The sequence below is a fragment of the Periophthalmus magnuspinnatus genome, chromosome 20, assembly GCF_009829125.3.
Source record: "Periophthalmus magnuspinnatus isolate fPerMag1 chromosome 20, fPerMag1.2.pri, whole genome shotgun sequence".
NCBI classification, from domain to species: domain Eukaryota; kingdom Metazoa; phylum Chordata; class Actinopteri; order Gobiiformes; family Gobiidae; genus Periophthalmus; species Periophthalmus magnuspinnatus.
Genome location: NC_047145.1, coordinates 25,349,707 through 25,363,212, shown reverse-complemented (window position 1 = coordinate 25,363,212; position 13,506 = coordinate 25,349,707). Strand labels below are relative to the sequence as shown.

Sequence of the window (13,506 nt, the reverse complement as noted above, 5' to 3'; positions counted from 1 at the left end):
CTTGTTTATTGCACTCAAAACCTAGAAAAACATGCGTCCTTGCACTGGGCGAGCTTGCATCTCCACAAACCTGACTCTTTTTTGGCCGGAAGGAGGCCCTCCTCCTGCCTTTTTACATGGAAACATTGTTCTTTTGGCAAAACCTTCCACAGTAGGGCATTAAACTTATTCATCTTTATATAGAATGTTCTGAAGTATGGTTTTAACTTTCTGTTTCCATGGTGACATGCCACCTTCAGAAAGTTACATACGCTACCTTTAAGAATTGAATTAATTATTTTAATATGGTTAAATCTAAAAATGGAGTATGGACACAACCCTATAAACATAATATCCAAATGACTCAATGAGTTGTAATGTTAGTACCCAGCTGTAACCAGTTCTTAGTGTTGTTGTGTCCTTGGGCTAAGCACTTAGCCCATCTTACACAGGTCACTCATGACCATGCTTGGGTGTCTTATGTTCACAGTTGGTCCTGTTCTATGTATTTATGACCTGTAAAGTTGTCATGGCAGCTAATTATCCAAGTCAATGACTTCACCTGTAAAGTACAACTATCACAATGGAACTTCTGCGCAATGTAATCTAAAACAACCTGTTTGCATGCTAACAAATGTCCTAAATAAATTCATCTGTAGGCTATATAAAATGAACAGTAGGCCTATTTGGTTCAATGTTTATAAAATCAGTCCTACCATCCATTTTTATCTTTTCTTGATTTATCTGGTTAAACTCCTGTGTCCACGGCCTCGGGATCCTCCCGGTCAGTTTACAGAAAATAAACCGAGAAAAACGCGTCTCTGTGCGGCTCACGTTACGACCTCTTTCCCCAAAATCTGCCAGTACGAAAAAAATCAGTGAAATACAGCTCACCTGCTGCACCTGTGGCTGAGGCTGGGAGAGGTTCAGGGACAAATGGACAGAGCAGTGACTGCATAAAAAACCAAGAGTCAAAATGTAGTAATAATATATTAAAGTGTTGATGGAGTACAGTGGATTTTAATCAGTACCAAAAAAACCTAGGCATATATTTATTGGCTATTTTTGGCTTTTTAAATATAGACTTTTTTATTCCTCCAAATAAATTTTACTTGTAATTATTTGCTTATTTGTTTGTTTGTTTGTTTTTATTATTATTTTATTTTTATGTTTTTTTTTGTTTGGTTTTTTAACATGTTTTTTAAAATGATACCTGATAGACTCAACTTGTACTAAACTTCACTGAACACCATGCGTAAAAATATCTCTCCATCCAGCCTCGTAAAATGATTTCATTCATAAAAAACTGGATGTTTTTGTAGTACATGTTTCTTTTCAGCAGAGGGACGTGTGTGCTCTATTTAACGCATGCGCATTGTCCTTCTTTTGACGCATGCACAGTCTCTTTCCTCGGCCTCTAGTCTTTCAGGCGTTGGAAGGTTGTCCGCTGCTCTTCTTTTCAACAACCGTTTTACGCCCAAAAAAAAACCTCGGAGCGACGCATTTGACACTTTATTCGCGTAAGAAAGGCCACCGCGACATGTAAGTATGGTTTTAGATCTCAAACTTACCCTAAAGAGTCCGGATTGAAGCTTATTATAGCGGTAACGTAGCGTCTTACCCGAGCTGCTAGTTCACTTAGCCTTTAGCTTAGCCTCTGAGCAGCATGACCGCTCTCTTTTACTGTTAGTTGGATTTTTTTTGCATTTTCGCCTCTTTAAACTATTTAATGTCTTTTTTTTTACAACTAAAGAAACTGTTAACTTACATTTACGTGCGCCAGAGTGTATTTTGCGGTGAAAATGGCCGATACGCCGGATATGTTTTGAGCTAAAGGTGCTAAGTTGCGGCTAACCATCGTATCCCCGCTGAGTAACATTACATCAGGCGAAGCATCTGTTTATGTTGCTTATCGACCAACATCATGTTAATTACTACATTTACCAGACAAAAAATGTTTCTATAATGTTCCTAAGTGTGTCTTAAAAGTGTAAACTATTGCAAAATCGGTATACATTGTAAATACCAGTTAAAAAAGACAATTGGGGCCATGAAATGAAGCTCAGTAAGTCCAGCACTGTCATTCAAATAGTGACAGTCGTGTTTTGTTTATGTCTAACGTTATAACAGTTAAAACCACTGCACCGGCGCGTTCATACATTTTACGGTTTTAATGATGCGCAATCCAATTTTTTCTGAAATGTAAGTGAATTGCATGAATTTGTGACCTGAAATCAGTAGTTTTGAGTTGCCCCTGTTGCTTTCTAAAGATATCCATTATTTCTGAGTTTAATTATAGTTTGAGCATTCAGTAGTTTGCTTGTCAGACTCAAACTACTGTTTTACCTTTTCTCTCAAGTTTATTTAATATTTAATATAATAATATATAATATAATGATTCATATAATTTAATATAGTAATTGTGAGATAAATTAATGGTATATGGCTGTTAAGAACTGGGATATTAGTAGTATTGTTATATTTTAATACACGTTTTGACTATAAAGCAAAAAACACCCTCACAACTGAAACTATCAAAATACAAACTTAACACAGACAAAAGCAGGACTAAACCAGAAAAATGATAAAATGTAGCTATTAACTTGAAAGCTACCACTACATGACAGCAAAGCTCAAAATGCTCTGTTCCACCTTGTGGAGATGTAGATAGACCAATAATAGGGTTACTTAAACATGTGTCAATGAAAAACACAACTCCAGGTATTTTTTGAGGAAAATCGCAAAAATCAAACAGTAAACAATAATGTATCAACAAGTCACTGGTATCGAAATTCAAGTTCAGTGAGCTCTAATTTTGAATTAAGCCCCCTGAGAAAAAATATTGAAAGATGGCTCAGTAGCACCACCTCAAAAAACGATTTACATTGCACCAATAGGAGCTCGGCCCAGAGAAATGTCATCGTAGACAAATGATACTTGGCATCAAAAATGGCCATCAGAATATGTAAAAAAAAATGTATATTATGGCCCCGCCCTAAACCCTACAGGAAGTCAGCCATATTCGATCAAATCTGGGGTTGACAAAATCACTCATCATAATCTCTTGACATCTCCAACAGTTTTCGTCAAAAGACACCAAAGCCATGTGCAATACAAGGCTATCAATTACATTTTCAATACAATGTTGGGCGCGGTCATGTTGATTCAAATATTGGTTCAAATTTGAGTCATTCGTAATGTAGGAACAGAAAAGCCAATGAAGACCACGGCTCTATCTCCAGCCGCATTTGCACAGTTACACCACACATTTGTGAAAAAAGTCAATAGAAAGTAAAGAATTGTTTTTCATAATCCAATGAAAATTGGTGCACACATTGTTTGTGTCTGTGAAGGCGGCCAATTTTATCACAATAAGATGATATCCAAAATCTAGCCCTCGTACTTTAACAAACTTTTCCTAGTGTTTTTAATGAATTGGACTCCAAACTGTTGCAGTATCACTATGACATATCTGGTGTTAAAAGTTATTAAAAGAATTTACATTGTCTCAGGGTGTGGTCAGCTCTTAACGATTCGGCCATTTTGAAATCTTTGATAATCTTTTCCAGAACATGGGCATTGTGTTTGTACTAATTGGAATTTCTTATATTGTAATGTATGTAAATTTGTTAAATAACTGCCCATGTGGTCACATCCATACTCCAGCAGCCTTAATTTATACCAAATATTTTCATCTGCTGAGTTAGGGCTGCCCAATATGACACAGTTCAATTGCAATTTGAACTGGTTGCCCTTCTTAATTTGAACTGGTGTAATCATCGAATTGGAAAGACTGTGGAAAACATTCCTTTATCTAAATAATTGCAAAGTCCAAAATATCCTGTCGTTTTATAAAAACAATCTTGTTGTACCTCTAGTTTAGAGTGCTACAAACACAATGAAACACATGGGATTCTCGTATTTCTCTCAAAATGTTAACACTAGGACTGACTTCGAAACAAAATCTCAATTTGATTGGATGAAATATCAAATCTCAAAGACTGCAAATTTGGAAGTAATTAATGTCCTCCACAAACAAACTCTCCTGTCTTATTCTGCATAAAAATAGTAGTTTAGATCTGTACAAACATGTTCTGAAATGAGATTCTTGTGTTAGTTGGTCAGTTCATAATTTAGTCTTTTTGTAAAGTCTTCTGGATGTGTTTAAAATCTGAACTTTAGATCTGCAATTTATTATTTAACAATAATATTCAGTTCAGTCACAGTGCTTGTCAGAAAAATTGCAGTTAGATATTTTTCACAAATGGTTCAGCCCTAACCTGTAGTTTAGACTTCTGTAAACATGTTCCGAAATGCATTGAATTCTTGTATTACTTTATCAGTTCATGTTTCAGTCTATGTCAAATCTAATTGCAATAGAAAAATCCCAATGAGCCTTTCTAAAATTGTGCAGCCCTTCCATAGAATCATAAACTGCACGTCTCTCCACTTGTTAGCTGGATCCCTTTCCTGTCAGTTCCTGTCTGTGACTGAGGGTGACACCGGAGACGTGTTCTGGAGTTTCAGGTGGTCCGTGTCTCATTCAGAGCTGTGTAAAGCCGGTTGTAAAACAGTTTATAAATACGCTCATGTTCAGGTATCAAGTGACCCCGGACAGCAGATTATCACACACAGGAAGTTATACTGACACAGCTGTGAGGGGAGAGAGGGGCCGGAGGTAGCGTGAGGTGCCGTGAGGGGACACACAAATGACGAATCCGTCTCACTTTCAGGTTCTAGAAAGTGAATGTTTTTTCCTTGTAACTACATGGCATTTTGGCATGAAATATCCAGGGCAATTTACAAATGTTGAGCCTAATCAATTGTAGAATGTAGAATGTGCTAAAACTGCGTGTAAATGACTTGGTTGAGGATCATGTATCACACAAAATATGAATGGAACAAAACAATAACCACTATATGACAGAAATATCACTTTATACTCTTGTTTGTGAAATTACACTAGACGTTTCTTTCTCTTGTTTGAGGACATTTTTAATAGTTTAAAAGACATGTTCATGGTTGGCTGCTCTGCTTACCTCCTCAAACTGCCCTGACCCTGGATGTGATGACCCAACCTGTTTGAGCTGCGCTGAGACTTGTGTTTGAGCTTTTCTATTATTGTATTTTACTGCTCCTCCTTAAACTGCCCCTCGGGGACAAATAGTGAGATTTATTGTTAGTTTTTCTATGAATTTTGCACATCTCCAAAACATCAAGTGGGTCAAGTCATTTAGAATGACTTGACCTCCACTTTAGTCATCACCGATTCCTATCATGTGGTATATTCAGTTTTAATCAACAAATATGAGAAACCAGAATGAAATAATGAATTTGATGATATTAACACTGTAGTGCCTCTAGTTTTAAATCCTATTGAATGTCTTACCTCAGTTCATCACTAATTCCGCCCTCTCTCTCCTCTCTTTTACAGACTGTTGCAGATGTCCAGTCGGCCGTGCTCCTCGTCTCTACCTCCAAGTCACCTTTGCCTCTGCGTCGCATGACCTCATCACACTGTGGGCCCTCCGCCTCCCTCCCCTCCCCTCTCCACACCATCACCGCTGCTCATTTTAAACCTCCACAAACCCCACCCAACCCCCTATCTCCACCCTTGGACCTAGACACCTCCACCTTCCACAGGGGAGGTGTTCAAACCCATAAAACGTTGTACAAATTTGCACATTTCTGAAGTTTTCCTGGTTGTTTTTGAGTCCGGTTTTCGCGCCGGCCGAGTGAATCCTGTCAAAACTGGGGCGTGATTCGTGGGATGCAACCATGACGGAGGTGGTGGAGCCCCGGGCAGTGAATTCGGACTACGCAGTGTCGCTCCTCGAGCAGCTCAAGTTCTTCTACGAGCAGAAGTTGCTTACAGATGTGGTGCTTCTGGTGGAGGACTCTGAATTCCCCTGTCACAAAATGGTGCTGGCCACGTGCAGCTCTTACTTCAGGTAAGACACAGGGAGGAGAGGGGGAGTTTTAAAGTTGGGATGGTTAACATTAAAGAACACAAATTAGGGTTGTGAAATGTATCAAATCAGATACTAATCAAACCTAAAACTAGTATCAAAGCTAGATAAGTCCCATTGTCAGGACAGAAATGAACCTTTCCTGAATATGTTTATAATGATGTGTCTCTGTGTGTTTCACAAATATAAGACACATAGACTAGTGTACACACATGGACCACTATGAACCTACTGCACACTGAGGGAGTACACACATATAACACACATGGGAAGAGAACACAAAGTACCAACATTTATTATGGAAAATCACATTCTGTTGTCAAAGTGTTTTTATTATCATCATGGTATTAGAATCAGTATTGAGTTTTAAGTCAATTCTTTAGTATCAAAATTGAGTTTCACATTTTGTCTCATTACAACAGCACAAGACACATTATGTTTTTTGTTTAGTACTTACTATTAAGCTAAAACATACATGCATTTTGTTCATTACAAACCACAATATTGATGTAAAATGCATGATTTCATGGAAATAGTACAAGTTACTATACTTGGAACATTCTCCATGGAGATGCATTTTATGCAATACTTTGGAATATTATAGCCAAAGGAACAACATTTCCATGGAAATAAGCAGGAGAAGGCCCTCCTCCAGGCCAAGTAAAAGTCAGGTTTGTGGAGAGGCAAGCCACTGTCAGAACTAAAAAGTTGTGCAAAAGGCCTGTTGATTTCCTGTTCATAACAGCAGAAAATCTCTATTTTATCAGGTTTAACCCTAATGTGGCGGATGCTATCGCTGCCGATACAGACTTGCGGTTGCTGACTTTCCATTTCCGTTTCTCTGCAACCAATCATGCTCTCATGTAAATTCAAACAGCATCTCAAAGCAGAGGCATGGGGCTCTTTAAATATGTTACTGTCATTACGGTAATGTGCTTACATTGTCCCTCGAAGATGACCATCAGTTATTTGATGCATCGAAGGAAAAATAAGGATGGATATGTAAAATGGAGATAGTAGCAGGTGGCGTCAGTGATGGCCCATCTCTGCTAGTCAGTCTCTTCATATTGAAAATGTGTTTAGCTGCTGATTGTTTTTCTGATGGTATCTAACCAAACATTTGTTTCCTTATTTACAGTGTTTCATGTTTCACACTTATGTTCTGAGCTGCTCCTGTTTCCATCAATAATGCAGCGTTTAATACAGCAAGCGCACAACACCCCCCTCTTTAAGCATCAACTTTTTACACTAAGCCACCTTTTTCCATTTGTTTCATCTTTTGGTCATTGATAAAAAATAAATAAATAAATAAATAAACAAACAACAGTGTGATTTTAAACGCACTGTTTAAGGTCCTTAAACATTTCCAAAAGGTTTTTATTTTGAAAAGGATGTGCCTATTTTTGTATAGCCCTAAATCACAAAATCGAGCACCTCACATGACCCATCTTAACTTGTTTTGTGTCCAAGTTGGGACTTTGGGTGCGTGTATATATGTATATATGGGTGTGTGTGTGTGTATGTAGATATTGCGTGTATATATATGTTCCATACTTCTAGGACTGCACAATTTTAGGAAAGTATTGCAATTAGATTAGAAAAGCATTAACATTTGAATCAAAACTGAAATATGAACAGATAAACATACAAGAATACCATGGATTTCAGAACATGTTTGTAGAGCTCTAAAAACTAAAGGATTAGCAAATTTTAGTTTCCTCAATAACGTGGACATTCTATTATCTAAATAACTGCAAACTGATAATTGCAAATACTCCAAATTGTGATTTTGACAGCATATATATTATGCCACCCGACATCTTTTGAGAAGTGTTGACACTGAAAGTTAAACGTGTTGCATTTTGTGTTCCTCTTGTTCTAGAGCCATGTTCATGAGTGGTCTGAGTGAGAGTAAACAGACTCATGTCCATCTGAGGAACGTGGATCCAGTGACACTGCAGATCATCATCACATACGCTTATACTGGGAACCTGGCCATAACAGACAGCACCGTAGAGCCGCTGTACGAGACCGCATGCTTTCTACAGGTGAGAAAGAGGGGCTAAGCTAACCAAAACCCCAACCAGGCTATTTTAAACCTGACATCAAGTTTTTAATATGAGGAGTAAAACTTACAGCAGGAACGAGACCCCATGCCTTTGACATACGAGAGGCTAAGCTAACATTAACCAGACTAACTTAAACCAGGGATCAAGCCCAACATTGAACGCATGGCCAAATTCTATTGTATTTTGTGCTTTGAATTGAAGGCAGTTTTCCGGTCTGTGGCTGACTTTAGTGAGACAAGAACATCCTCTGCACTCGTCCCTCTTCCTCCACTCACTAATGATGGTGGTTGGCTGATAAAACATGTACTAATGTAAATGGGACAAAATTGGACCTTTGGATCGTGTGTACAGTTTCTTTGCAAAAATAGGGTCATTTTGAGTACAATAAGATTTGAGCTCTGAAAGACTGAAAAAGTTACTTAAGTTTAGGTTTACATTTACTAGTAGGTTTAGTAGGATTATCTTGCTCTATTGTTGTTGAGTCAGTCGCAGTGTATCTCTGTAGCGATATATCGTGCTTGAAAACGTGTTATAACAGGCCGATGAACGCATGTTTTTCAGGGTATATTTTTGAGCTATTAACCCTATAGCGTCGGATCCTATCGTCGGCGATAGCGCGCGGATGCGGACTTTCCAGCAGCGTAACTCCGCAACCAGTCGTGCTCTCATGTAAATTCAAACAGCGTCTCAAAGCGGAGGCACGGGGCTATTTAAATATTTTTCCGTCAGTTACGGTAATCTGCCTCTGTTGCTCCGCGAAGGTGACAAATGAGAGCGCGGGTGCTGCGGGGATTTTCCCAGTCATTTATTCGATGCGTAAAAGAAAAAATACGGATGAAAGTGTAAAATAGAAGTAGATGTGTAAAAAAATGCAGTAAATTCTGATACTTCCTTTTTAATATGATTTTTATGGCTAACAAAAATATAAAAGTCTAGGTGACCTATACTGGCCCATAGTGTGCTCAGTCCTTAAAGGGTTAAAACACTTGTATCTGAATAAATGTCAGTTGGATAAGTTGATGCCATATTGTGGAACATTCCACATTCCAGGCAAAGTCAAACCCCTCCGTTGAGATGGGCAAATTGCGAAAATCCACTGTAAAACGTACATTTAAATGCATCTTGCCCATTTTGTGCATAATTCACTAGTACTTCCTAATACATTGTTCTTTGTGTATTCTGTGTTCCAGGTGGAGGACGTGTTGCTCCAGTGTCGCGACTACCTGGTGAAGAAAATCAACGCTGAAAACTGTGTCCGAATGCTGAGTTTCGGGGACCTTTTTAGCTGCAGCGAACTTAAACAAAGCGCCAAACGAATGGTTGAACACAAATTCCCTCTGGTTTACCGCCAAGACGCGTTTCTACAACTGTCCCACGAACTCCTCATCGACATCCTGAGCAGCGATAACCTCAACGTGGAGAAGGAGGAGACTGTACGCGAGGCCGCCATGTTGTGGTTAGAATATAACATGGAGGCACGATCTCAACATTTGTCGTCAGTTTTGAGTCAAATTCGGATCGACGCGTTGTCCGAAGTTACACAAAGGGCGTGGTTTCAAGGTTTACCGCCCAATGATAAGTCCGTGGTGGTCCAAGGGTTGTACAAATCAATGCCAAAATTTTTCAAACCACGCCTGGGAATGACCAAAGAGGAAATGTTGATATTTATGGAAGCTTTGTCCGAAACGCAAAGCGAAGCAATTGTAATGTCCAATTTGATCCCCACTACCGTCGTCTGCTACAGCCCGCAAGCGGAGAAAGTCTACAAGCTTTGCAACCCACCTGGAAATTTGCAGAAAGTTGGGACTGTAGTTACGCCAGATAACGACATCTTCATCGCTGGTGGACAAATCCCACTCAACAACTCCATCACAAATTACGGAAAGAGCGGAAAACTCCAAGCAGTTTTCCATTCAGTCAATAGCTTCTTCTGGTTTGATGCGCAGCAAAACGAGTGGGCTCCCAAGACGCCGATGCTTTGCGCTAGGATAAAACCGTCTCTGGTGTATTGTGATGGCTGCATTTACGCGATTGGCGGCGATAATGTTAGTGGTGAGTTGAACAAGCGAACCGTGGAGAGGTATGATTGTGAGAAAGATGATTGGACGATGGTTAGCCCGCTGCCTTTCGCGTGGAATTGGAGCACGTCGGTTGTTGCTAACGATTGTATTTACGTCATGACTCACGATTTGATGTACTGCTACTTCCCAAGAGCTGACACCTGGGTGGAGATGGCTATGCGCAAAACTAGCCGCTGTTTCGCCTCCGCTGGAGCTTTTGGCGATTTGATTTTTTACATTGGAGGTTTACATGTTGTTAGCAACTCCGGGATACGTTTACCGACCAGCACCCTTGACGGTTCATCCGTTACAGTTGAGATTTATGACATCAACAAGAATGAATGGAGATCAGCCGCTAATATACCCGCTAAACGCTACTCCGATCCTTGTGTCAGGGCTGTTGTTTTGCTAAATTCGCTTTGTATCTTCATGAGGGAGACTCACATGAACGAACGGGCAAAATATGCGATTTACCAATACGATGTGGAATTGGATCGCTGGTTTCTACGGCAACCTGTCTCGGAACGTGTGCTGTGGGACTTGGGCAGAGACTTCCGTTGCGCAGTTGGAAAGTTGTACCCCTCATGCTTGGCGGAATCTACCTGGAAACCGCCGACATATTTGTTCTCACCAGATGGCGCTGAAGAGTTCGAAGTTGACGGAGAGTTGGTGTCTCTGCCTCAGTACAACTCGTAATTTCAAAATGCAAAAACCAATAAAAGATTTTGCTTTGGGGCGACTGTGGGGACTTTTTCGAAAGCCAAACTATACCAAGCAAGTTCACGGTCCTTCCTTCAAATATTCTGTGTCATCAGAACTGTTAATCTGGATTGTTGTGGTGGCAATGCACTTAAAATGGTTGTATTGACAAACTGAAAAAAACGGAACCAAAATCTACGCCCGAAATGAAAAAAAAAAACAACCCAAATTTCATCTGTGACTGTGGCTTCTACCTTCAACTCATTCACCTGCTCTGCTCTTAAGATGTTGCATTAGTCTAGATGTAAATGGACCTATTTGAATGGTTTCCAATGCAAGTAAACACAATATTGCTGCTAAGATTACATTAGATTAGCAATATACGTTCAAAAAAATCAGGATAATTTCTAAAGCATTTGAGAGAAAACTGAAATATGAACTGATAAACTAAAACAAGAATCCCATGCATTTCAGAACATGTTTGAAGAGTTCTAAACTACAGGGTTAGCAGCTTTTATTCTAAACATATGACTTAAGTAATTGCTGTTGGGAATTCTTAAAGGGCCTGTGCCAGATTTCCCCATGTATTTGAGTCAATATTATGTATTCGTGTCTTGCCCCAGAACAGATGTATTGTATAAGCAGCTCTTGAGGTCAAATTAAGTCCTCTGTGTGCTGTCTGCATCTAAGTATAGTGTTTTATTGTCTGATAATCAGGATGTGCTGTTGGCATGCTAGTTGTTGTTAGCTTTACCATGATGGCAAACTCTGGTCTGGTCTCTGAAAGTTGTGATAAGTGCTTATAAACTCATCATGGTGAATAATTAGGATGCTCTGAATGCATACGGTCAGTGAGGAATAACTTTGGACCACTGCAAACCATTTAAAATGAACTAGTTATTTTTTCACATTTTTAAAACTGCAAAAATCAGCTACAATGCCTTTAATTATGATATGCAATTTGAAATCTGGTTGTGGTTTGTTTTCCAGTCTTAGTTTGTACATTGCATTGGAGTCCATTCAAACCTGCCTACTAGAATCACTTTGGTAGTTTCTGTATCTCTTGAACGGGACTAATCCTGTCCCTGTACTTTCTTGGACCATCAGCTGTGGATGTGGAGTTGTCAGATTAAAAACTGATATTAGTGCATAATAAGCGGTTAAGTTGTAAACGGCTGGTCCGATTACACATCTGTATCGTCATTTTCACTGATATCACCTCATTTAAAACTCCAGTCCACGGCACCATGTACTCTAAGCCTTTTGTCATATGCACTTAGGTCTTCCACACAACCGGATAGTCAACCTCAGTACTGCCATGTTGGAAATGCCACAACATACTTTCCTGGTTCAGACCTGGTTCAGACCTGGTTCAGACCTGGTTCAGACCTGGTTCAGACCTGGTTCCTGTTGGGCCTGGGTCAGTCCTTCAGTTCTGTACCACAACTAGACAAGACCTAGTTTAGTTCTTGTTTGGACCCCCTTCAAGATCCAGCCTGCAGTTGTCAGTATCAGAGGAGCTTTTGTCCTGATTCAGATGTAGTCTAGACCTGGCTCAGATCTGGTTTATTCCTGGTTCAGATCCAGTTTAGTCCTGGTTCAGATCTGGCTTAGTCCTGGGTTCTCTTGGCAGCTCTTGGAATTTAATAAAACACTTGTTAATTCTCTGCATGGTTTCAAATTAGTAAATCCAGTGAAATCAGTGTAATGAAGGTGGGAGAAGTTACTGAATGTAGCTTTAACTCAACTATCTCTTATGCAGTTTTTGACAGAGCATTTATAGTGGCATTTCCAACATGGCTTCTGTTTGGTCCATGTCGTTTCTACAGAAAACCTCAACAGTCCACTCGCATGTTTTATTTCCCATGCTGCTGACCTAGTTAACTATATAAGAACTAAGATATAAATATATTTTTCATATGTTTAAAATGTGTCTGACGCAGAGAATTAATAATAACCAGGTCTATTTTGTAGCGGTTTTTATTTAATATTCAAGACTTTACTGTAGTAGTCACTCATGGGTAGGTTTCCATTTAAAAAAAATACAGGAAAACAGGTGGAAATTCTCGCTGCTGATTGGTCGGTTTTGTGAGAATGGGCCGGATATTCTAAAAAGGGCGGGGCGTGCTGTACCTTAAAGAAACAGGAGCACAGGTGCTTCATGGCAGACATTTTGAGCATGTTTTTGGCTGCATTATATTCCTTTGGCACTGTATTTTGAATGAACGTTAATTTATTAAAAAATGTTTCGAACGTTCCTAAACATGACTCTGGTTTGGTTTATTTACTGTGGTAAATGTTTGATTTCTACTCTTTTTGACCCTCCTCTACATCGTCTTCCCCTCTGACCCTCTTCTCTGCATCCTCTCCCCACCTAACCCTCCTTTGCTCCATCTGACCCTTTCCTCTGCTTCTGACCCTCTCTGCGTCAGCTTTGGTCTTCCTTTTTTAACCTAGGCATTTTTTATTCCAAATACCTACTTTTTATTGTAAAGATAGTGATTCTTTGTGTAGACCCTCAGTCGTCCAGGTCTGATCCAGATTGTGCAGTAACAATAGGAGAGGACAGGCGACTCCAGGTAGAAGTTTACAGGAAGCCTACACATATGGACCAATACCTGCTGTTTGACTTTGTGCTGCAGTGGATGGTGTGAGTCAGAGTGATCCGGACACTACACCAGAGCTCAAGTGGTGCCTACAAATACAGAGGGAAAAGCAAAGGTGGAGCAA

At 39.6% G+C, this 13,506-nt stretch overlaps 2 protein-coding genes across 2 annotated transcripts in view; both read left to right on the top strand.

Moving 5' to 3' along the window:
• The window catches only part of lsm5 (LSM5 homolog, U6 small nuclear RNA and mRNA degradation associated), a 160,048-nt gene that overhangs the window by 107,354 nt on the left and 39,188 nt on the right, over positions 1-13,506 (top strand). The window lies entirely within an intron of this gene.
• On the top strand, positions 1,368-13,039 carry kbtbd2 (kelch repeat and BTB (POZ) domain containing 2). The gene is made up of 4 exons (XM_033986102.2): positions 1,368-1,521; positions 5,414-5,930; positions 7,831-7,996; positions 9,208-13,039. Exons 2-4 carry the CDS (start codon positions 5,758-5,760, stop codon positions 10,771-10,773), a joined length of 1,905 nt encoding a protein of 634 aa, XP_033841993.1. The 5' UTR covers positions 1,368-1,521; positions 5,414-5,757; the 3' UTR covers positions 10,774-13,039.